The following is a 9,161-nucleotide window of genomic DNA, read 5'->3' as shown; positions in this document are numbered from 1 at the left end:
TACGAAAGGGTGCGCGTCTACACCCGGAACTCCGGAGATAGCCAAGTCAGCGGAACGGGCTGCTATTACTTTTCTTGTGAATCGCGTCACACGCGGGGAAGGAAAAAACAAGTTGCGTATTCTTCTCACACGTTGACACACACACGTTGACACACACACACACACGTTTATAGACAGCCCCAGGGTCGCGACAAGGATCACAAGAGGAAGCACACATATGCAGGCTTGTACACTCTTCTATTATATACATTTACAGATAGAGACACTGAAACCGCTACGCGGAGAAGCTTCGAAAGGGTGGGGGGCGTTAGAGAAGTGAGAGACGCATTCGGTCTCCTCTCATAGGCCGTTGGTATCCCCCCGCTTCACTCATTTGATATTAATTGTGTGGCACTGTGCCCCCCCCCCCCCCAACTCTGGCTACTGAGCCTTTTTTCTCTGCTCTTCTTTTTCCTCCTCGAGTGCACAGTGGTGTTGTTTTCTGGTAAAGGGGAGGGGGAGGGCCATTAAGAATAGTGACTGACGGCGGCATGGTTGTGGGAAAGTATTGCCAGCATCGTTTTTTTTTTTTACAAAGATTATCTTTGCTTTTGAAGCATCTCTTTTCCTTGCGCGGCGCTTGTGGACGTGACTGTATGCATATGGGTATGTATGTGCGCTTTGATTGGCTAAAACATCGTTGGCTTTTTCTTTCTAATTTTTGACATTCATCGGGCACGAGCTATCATCTCTTGTGACACCCGTGCCAGCGCCCGTGTGTGTGTGTGTGTGTGTGTGTCTCTCGCCCGTTTGTTTCTTTTCCATATGTATACCTCTATAGTTATTCTCTTTCTCTGCTATCTTTTTCTGCGCTTTGGTTCTCTCTTTTTGTTTTTTTGGCTCCCCCCCCTCTTCTTCTTCCCTCGGTCTCATTTCATCACACCATTTTTTCTCCACCACCCGCATTTGCTTCCATCCGAAATAGCATCTCTACGCATCATCTTACCTGCCCTGCTTTCTTGTTTTATCCCCCCCTCTCTCCCCCTCCCCCCCCATCTGGCGCTTTCCGGCACCTCGAACACTCAGACACACACACACACACACACACACACATATATATATATATATATTCATATATGCGTACATACACACCACTCACCCCACCTCACCCTTAAATCAGTGACGGAAGCTGGAGTTGTTTGCATTTCAGCTTTGTGTACGTGTACTCGTTTGTGTGTGTGTGTGGCACTCTAGCTTACCCCCCCCATCCCATTTTTCTGCCGTTGTGTTACTCTGCAGCCGTTCCTCCTCCCCCCCCCCCTTTGAAGGAAGGAGTGAAGGAAGAGAGGGGCAGACGATATTTTTACTATATTTCATATCTTATATGTTATATATTATTTTCATTTTTGATTTTCAGTCCCTTGTGTGTGTCTGTATCCCCCCCTCCCCCCTCCTCCCCGTCCGTGTGGGTCCTGTCGCGTGCTGATTTCAAAAGCTTTCTACCGTGTCATAGCTCGCTTCTCGTCTTCCCCCCCCCCTCCTTTTCGCGTCCTTCCGTTATAAGCAACCCAGAGAAGGCGAGTGAGGAGGTGAAGGTGAGGCGGTCCCGGAGAGCTCAAAAAAAAAAGAAGTACACGAAAAATTAGGAAAAAATCAACTTGCGTCGTTGTGTGTATCAGGCACATCACACCCATAGACCCCTAGACAGGAAAAGAGTCGCGAGCACGCGGGGACGCGCTTCGGGTTTGCATTGCGGATCTACTTGTACCTTTTTCTAAAAAAATATTTATTCATCGACTTTTGCTGATTTTCACTTTTTTTTTTGTTGGTGTTTGTGTAAAACTTTTCTTTTCGGTGTTGTTTGCCTCCCTTTCATTCCTCCCCCCTCTCCCCGCAAACCACCACCACCACATTCACGCTATCATCGGCGCGCTCCATCTCTCTCACCCCACTTTTCTTTTTTCTCATTCTTCCTCGTGCCGCCAAAAGGGTAGTTAAGTACGTCAGGAAGTAAACACTCGAAATCTCCACATACCTGGATTTGCAGGATGGATCACTACGATGTACTTGAGGTCATCGGTGAGGGTACCTACGGGGTTGTCTTCAAGTGCCGCGATAAGAGGACCAATCAAATAGTTGCGGTAAAGCAGTTCAAGAACTTCCAGACGAACGCATACATACGAGTCACGATGCAGCGCGAGCTTTGCGTCGAGCAGCTGCTCAAGGGCGAGCCCAACGTGACGCAGTTGCTCAAAACGTTCCAGGAGAAGAACCGTCTTCACCTGGTCATGGAGTACATACCGCGAAGCCTGCTGGACGTTCTGGAGGAGGTACGACACGGCCTGCGCGAGGACTCGTTGGTGTTGCTTCTTTTCACCATTCTCTTGGGTCTTCGCTCCTGTCATCGAAACGGCATCATTCACCGTGATTTGAAGCCAGAGAACATCTTAGTTAGCGACGACGGGGTAGCCTTCCTGTGCGACTTTGGGTTCTGCCGGCCGCTTTCCCAACAGCTTCAGCCGCAGCACCAGCCGCAACCACGCAAGTTCCCTGCCTTCCCGAAAGATATCGCCTCATCGGCGGCATCGATAACCGGGCACAGCAGCGTTGGATCCAACTCCCTGTCACCACTTCACAATACGCAGTGCACTCGCAGCGGCACCTCTCTTTCATCCGCAAACTCTGCAATACTCAGCGAGCTTGTCCTCGCAGATCACCAGGCGGTCATGACGAACTATGTGGCAACGCGGTGGTACCGAAGCCCGGAGATGCTCCTGGGGATGCCTAGTTATACATACGCCGTGGACATGTGGGCTGTCGGGGTCATCATGGCGGAGGCTATCGACGGTGAGCCGTTGTTGCCAGGCAAGACGGAGCTGGAGCAGCTTTCACTCATTCAGGCCCGGGTCGGGGACTTCCCCAAGGCCTACGAAGCGGAGGTTCGAAAGCGGAACGGCGGTATTCTGAGCCTCTGTGCCTTGAATCCACTCGCAGCCCCGCCACAGGGGCTGCACCTCAAGTCGACGCAGCCGAAGGCACGGCGATCAAGCGGTGGAGTGGGCCATGCACCAGAGAATGCAGGGGTGAGTCAGGCTACCGGGGAGGGCTATTTGAATGAGCGTTACGGAGGGCGGATTTCGAAGGATGGCATGAACCTACTCTGTCGGCTTCTGCGCGTCGACGCGGCGGAGCGCATTACTGTGGAGGAGGCGATTGAGCACCCTTACTTTGACGAGATGCGAGGGCGGTTCAATGCAACCACGAATAGGGCTCATGCACTCCGAAGTGGGATTGGGATCAGCAACGAGGCTGCAGAAATGCAGTCGATCACTGGTGAAACGGCGGAGCAGACGACAGGGCCCCAAATGACTAGCAAGCCTCACCAAGAGTTTTCTTCTCCCGTCAATACCACCGGGGCCGTTGACTCTACCTTGCCGTCTATCTCCCTGTCGTGTGTCGCTGATGGCAGTGTCTCGCCCGCTGTAGAGGCCGCGCCTATCGAGGGGATGGGGGTGCAGAATTCTCTGGTAAATGAGATGAGCGCGGGAGTGGACGACGTTGTCGGTGATTCTTTGTCGATGGCGTCTTCCACGGAGCTCTCGCCTCGCGTGATGGCTATTGCGTGTATGGCGCCGGCATCTACTCCCGCAACGCACGCACTACGCCCCGAAAGCAGCGGCAACGCATCGCCTGCTGACTCGGTGAGTTCCTCACTCTGGACCGCCTCGGAGACCTCAGCTAAAACTGCACTGCTCCCCGGCCTCACGAAGGAAGGCCAGGTTTGTTCGCCGCATTCGCATGGTGTGGCGTGCGCACCAATTCCTATGGGCCCGCCAAATGTGAGCGAGGCGGGCGGCGGTTACTTTTGCGCAGGGGCGCGCAACGGGGCTGTAGAGGTTCGTGACTTGACGTCACCATCGCCGCCATCGCTGGTGCTCGACAAAAACGGTACTGCGAATCAGCCTGGGCCAGGTCGACAGGATACCGTCAGTGACGGTGCCAATGTTCGTGGCGTTGAGCGTGATGCGTCATATCATACTCACTGTAGCAGTTCAGCCACCCCATTCCACTCCCACCGGGGCCACATCAACTCACGAGATGCGCGGCGACTTCCAGAGCGAACACCCTACCTCGAAAGCGGCGCGCGCGTCACGGCGCTGACCCAAACCGATATCCCCACTACAAGCAGATTAGTGCAGGGATCTAATGGTGTTGTTGACGCCGCCGAGGCGGCCGCGGCGCATGACGTGAACTCCTCTGCATCTCCGTCTTCGCAGAAGCCTCGACGAACGACGAAGAAAAGTGTCTGCGGTTTCGCGGATGCACGGCGACATGCAGGCAAAGGTCCTTCGGCGAGTGTGTCTCGTACCAAGTCACTCTCGTCTATGCTTCCGCCGTCGTGCTCAACTGAGAGGGTCTCCTTGGACCAGTCGAAACCGTTGGTGGGGTCGCTGGCGACTACCGGGGTACAGTCCAGCTCTACACACATGCGGCATACTGCGCGAGAGGATCATCCAGAGAAACTTCGACATTCTAGCGGAGCGTTGAGTGCGCCACGCATCAAAGGTAGCGGCTGCGGGGAGAGAGAGAAGGCTGCTGTGAATTCAGAAAGCAAATGCACGCATAGAAGCAGCTGTGCGACGACCAGCACGATGCAGAGTGTGCGCGGCGATACTGGTGGTATGGCTTCTGCGAGACAAGGGCAGCGCTTCAGCTCAGGCAGAGGCCATAGTGGAAGTACGCCGCACGACATTATATCCGCTCGTTCTCGTGTAAAGGAGAGGACTCTGGCTAATTCTTGTCGTGAAGCCGCACAGAGTCTATCGGATACGCCGGCGCAGAGGCGTCAGGGCTCGATCGATTCGCTGCCACCACCGCCGCCGCCTCGTTATTGCACCCGCACGCCCACTCTCGCTGTAGAGACCACCAACGATGATTCCCACAGGCATGGTGTGCGAAACCCTTTTCTCGTTCGAAGTTCTCCAGAAGTGCCCTCGTCGCTTCCGGTAAGCGACGTCCGTGCCGGTGATAGTGGTAGGCGTGGCTCCTTGCGCTTCGCATCTCCCCAGCTCCCACGCGAGGTGCTGCCGCTGCCCGCAGGGGAGCGCGTGACGTTGCTGAAGGAAATAGATAGCCCCGGCTTCTCAGTGAGTACGCCCGGTGCTGTAGAGGAACTGCTGCCGGTCGAAGTTTCGCCTGCCGCTCGCTGGCCAGAGCACGCTGTGCGGGACAGCGACGTTGAAGAGGAGGGCCAGAGCAGAAGCCAACAGTGTGCAAAGGACTCTGCCGTATTTCGTGCGGAGCCCGTGGTGCCAGCATCTAAGCCGCCCAGGCTTTTAGGCAATGAAGTACCTTCCTGCAAGAGCTGCGGCAGAGGTGAAGTCGCCCCCTCGGCAGGGCTCGTAGAAAGAAAGAGGCAGTGCTCAGAGGCAGCAAGCTTGCATGCCTCGGTTGCAAAGCGACACTCTGCAGCTTCTCGGGTGACCTTAGCTCTCGCCGAGCGCACCACCGGCAGAAGCCCACATGGTGATGGAGAGACGCAAAGCCATCAACAGCCACCTCCCCCCGGTGACAGGATCAGCATGCGTACCCCTCCAATGGGCCAGAATTCGCTTGCCGGTACCAAAACCACAAGTGCCGCGAGTGTCACCGCAGACAATAAAAGCCGCGCAGCACCCAGTCTCATTTTTCGGTCCTCCCGCACCGTTTCGTCGTCCTTGAAACTGGCAGCCTTTCATCCGCCCTTCTCTCCCAACCAGGGAAAAAGTGCGCCCCGTGAGCTGTCAATCAACGGCCTTCATACAGGCCCGGGCGCAAATGTTGGCGTGCCTTCCCTCTCTTCTCCAAACACTTCTTCCTCGGCTCTCACACGCCGACTCGCTCCAGCGCTCCAGCGCTGTTATCACCTCAGCAGTGGTGCGGGTTCGCATTCGCTGCACGCATCAACTTCCCTTGGCACCGGTCCTCTCCTCGTCAGTAGCGCTCTTTCTCCACAGTCGCCTGATGTTGCTGGCTGCTCTGCACTATCGCCGACATTCTCACAATGCACTCAACAACCAAACGCCAGTGATGTGCAGAACACCTCGATGGACGCACCGATGATATCCCTGTCTGGTGCGAGGCATCAGCGCCACCTCTCTGACAGCCCCATTGAGCTCTCTCCCAGTGCAGAGCTCTTTGCGGATTCTACAGCCAAAGGCTCACGAGGAGCGTGCCACAGAGAAAAGATTACATCACTCTCGACAGCCCCCTTTAGTACAACATGCGATGACTTGGAGACTGTGATGCTCAGAGAGACTTCACCAGCCAGCCGGAACGTCGGAGCGCCACGTCAAGAACAGGGGCCCATTGCTGAGGGCTGGACGCCGAACCACAGCCCTACCCCTGCTATCATCTCAACAAGTCTGCGAGACAACCCTACCCCGTCGCAAAGCCCCGACCGAGAGGGCGATGCCCTGCCACCCTCCTTTGAAGCGAACGGCTCTGTGCCGACGCTGGACGGGTCGGGCATCGCTGCAGGGGCTACATGGTACAGTACCATACCAGAGTCGCTTGTTGCCACACTGTCAGGGGACCTGGACGGTGTAATGAACCTCCGCGACGCGCCGGCAAAGACGGTGCCGGACTCTGTGGATACACATGGGATAGCGAATAACACGTCTAGGTTGGCATGTGCGAGGCTGGGGCTATCATTAGCACCTCCCCAGCCACTCCTTGGCGGAGCGAGCGTGCCAAGCGCGCGACAGCTACATGCCGGTGAGGGTCGGAAAAAAAGCCGCTTGGCTCTTTGAATGCGCGTCTTATTCAAAACGAGAAAGAGGTGAAAGCTGCGAGTCTTTGGCTCTCTGATTTCCATTGAATAGATCTCGCAAGGCACCGCACACGTCAGCTTTTTCGGTCGCAAGTTCCACATGCGCTCTTCTCTCTCTCTCTCTGTCTCTGTCTGTCCCTGTGTGTGTGTGTCACGTCAGTCGCATGACTTTCTAAATTTCCTGCGGTGTTGTGCCCCTGCCTGCTCAACGTCCCCCTTCGGGGAGCAGATGCCCCCCCCTTTTTTTTTCTTTTTTCAACTCATTTCGGCAAATCAAGGGATGCCATCACATGGGAGGGGGGCGCGTGCCAGAAAGGACCGGGCCGAAAGAAGACTGAAGCTGCACACCACTGTTCTGTTTGCAAGAAAAAGAATTGGGCATGTACCTCTACGTGTGTGCGTGTGGTGGTGGTGGGGGTGAGGGTGAGGGGCAATAAGTCTTTGAAAGTCGACAACTGAGGGAGAGATGGAGAGGCGGGAGGCAAGAAAGTGTTCACCACTGAGAGGCACTGCAAGTACCGATGCGCGAAGCCCGGTCTGAAGTAAAAGAGGTGGTGGTATAACCCGAGAAGCGTTCGCATGTCTCTACCTTACTTCCTCGTCAATCGAGAGGTGAGGGCGGGGTACAACGAGAAACTTTTTACAAAATTGAAGGGCACCACGGGGCGTAGGGGTTGTCAAGCTAGCGCGCTAGTCGATGGCCTACGCGGCTGGTCACGTCAACTTGACTGCTATAGAGCGGCAAAAGAACATCGTCTGAGGCTAGCGAGGAAGGGCTTTCAGCTGCCACACAGAGTGATGCTTCGTTCTCAGGTCAGTGATGGCCTCTGCTTTGCGGTGCAAGGCCCACTATGACCCTTGCTCTTCCCGTATCATTACCGTCTCCATCAGAGACGTACACTCATACATGGATGGCACTTCTGCTGCTGCTGTTGAACTTCCCCTCCTTTCTCCTCTGCACGTGATCCACAACCCACTGATCCGGCGTCTCTAATGGGGCTGAGTGCTTGTCGTCATGGATGCGAGACAGACCCTGACTCTACTTCAAAGACCTTTTCGTTCTCTCTTCCTCTGGTGTGTGCACCCTCTCTTTTCCCTCCGTTGATTCTGCTCATCAAATTGTTTGCACCTCGCTCTATTTGTTTTTCCAGATTTTCTGCAGCCACTGTATATTACTATCTTGTTTCTTGCCTTTCCGTGTATATCCGCCCACACGGACTGTCCTGCTCCTTCAACCTCCCTTCCCCCCCCCTTTTCTCTCTATGAGCCCCCTCACACTGTGTGTAGCGATTGTGTCGACTGCATATTTCTCAGGTGGCCCTGTTTTGTTTATCTTCCCTCTTCCATATGACGAGTTCAGCCACTGAGTTGAAAAAAGGCCGCGTGCACTCGCCATCATCGCACACATAATATTGCAGCTCAGCATCATTGCACTTACCCCCCCCCCCCGGAGCACACTCACAGACGCTGTCTTCTACCCGCACATTTCAACAATGTCCAAAGCGTCCCTGTCAGCTGCGGTGGCCATAGTGGTGGTGATGCGTTGCTGTTGGTGGTGCAGTTCAGGTGCCGTTGTGAACAGCCCGCTCCGGTCTGCATCGCTGCGTGTTCGACGAGATGCAGGCGCGTGTTATGGGCACTGGCGTGAGCCTGGTGGGCGACGCGGAGGTGCCTGCAGGTGAGCGGGCTGTTGTGTCTGCTGCAGCGAGGCCGTGGCTGCCGATTCGCATTGCTGTGTTCACGGATGACATCACCAACAGCAGCCGGCACTGCACTGCCGCGGGGCAGCCGCGGTCGGACTATGGTGGTGGGACTGTGACGTGCACCGCAGAGGACGTCCTTACGAAGGCGAAGAAGCAGACGCTGTTGGAGCTGCTGATCCCGTCTGCCGTGCAGCTGCACCGCGAGCGGTTGAATGTGCAGCGGGAGAGTGGCAACATCGTCGTGACACCTTCTGTCAAGGAAGAACCTTTCTGCGGCGATTTCAGCATCCCCGCGTCGCACATGACGACGGGTGTGCCTGACGCCGACTTTGTTTTGTATATCGCAGCGGGCCCTACGTCCGGTGATACTGTGCCCTGGGCGCTGACGTGCCAGGATTTTGTCAACGGCCGCCCGTCTGTGGGTGTGGTGAATGTCTCGCCCAAGTACATCTCTGCTGAACCAGTGACTGTGCGTATGATCGCACACGAGATGTTGCACGCGCTGGGTTTCAATGTTCATAAATTCAAAGCGCACAAGATGTTCTCGATGGTGAGCCTTCGAGGGAAGGGTGCGTCACCCGTGATCACCTCGGAGAATGTGGTGGCCAAGGTGCGTGCGCAGTACGGGTGCAACACGAGTGCCTTCATGGAACTGGAGGACGAGGGAG

At 55.5% G+C, this 9,161-nt stretch overlaps 1 protein-coding gene across 1 annotated transcript; it reads left to right on the top strand.

The window, feature by feature from the left end:
* Positions 1–2,027: 2,027 nt before the first annotated feature.
* JKF63_03475 (uncharacterized protein) lies at positions 2,028–6,770 on the top strand (the record flags this gene model as incomplete). The annotated part of the gene is made up of 1 exon (XM_067899478.1): positions 2,028–6,770. The coding sequence occupies one exon, from the start codon at positions 2,028–2,030 to the stop codon at positions 6,768–6,770; it is 4,743 nt and encodes a 1,580-aa protein (XP_067755717.1).
* Positions 6,771–9,161: the final 2,391 nt, after the last annotated feature.

Source organism: Porcisia hertigi, chromosome 28 (genome assembly GCF_017918235.1).
Source record: "Porcisia hertigi strain C119 chromosome 28, whole genome shotgun sequence".
Taxonomy (NCBI): Eukaryota; Euglenozoa; class Kinetoplastea; order Trypanosomatida; family Trypanosomatidae; genus Porcisia; species Porcisia hertigi.
The sequence above is the reverse complement of the archived record's forward strand: the minus strand, read 5'-3'. Positions and strand labels throughout refer to the sequence as shown.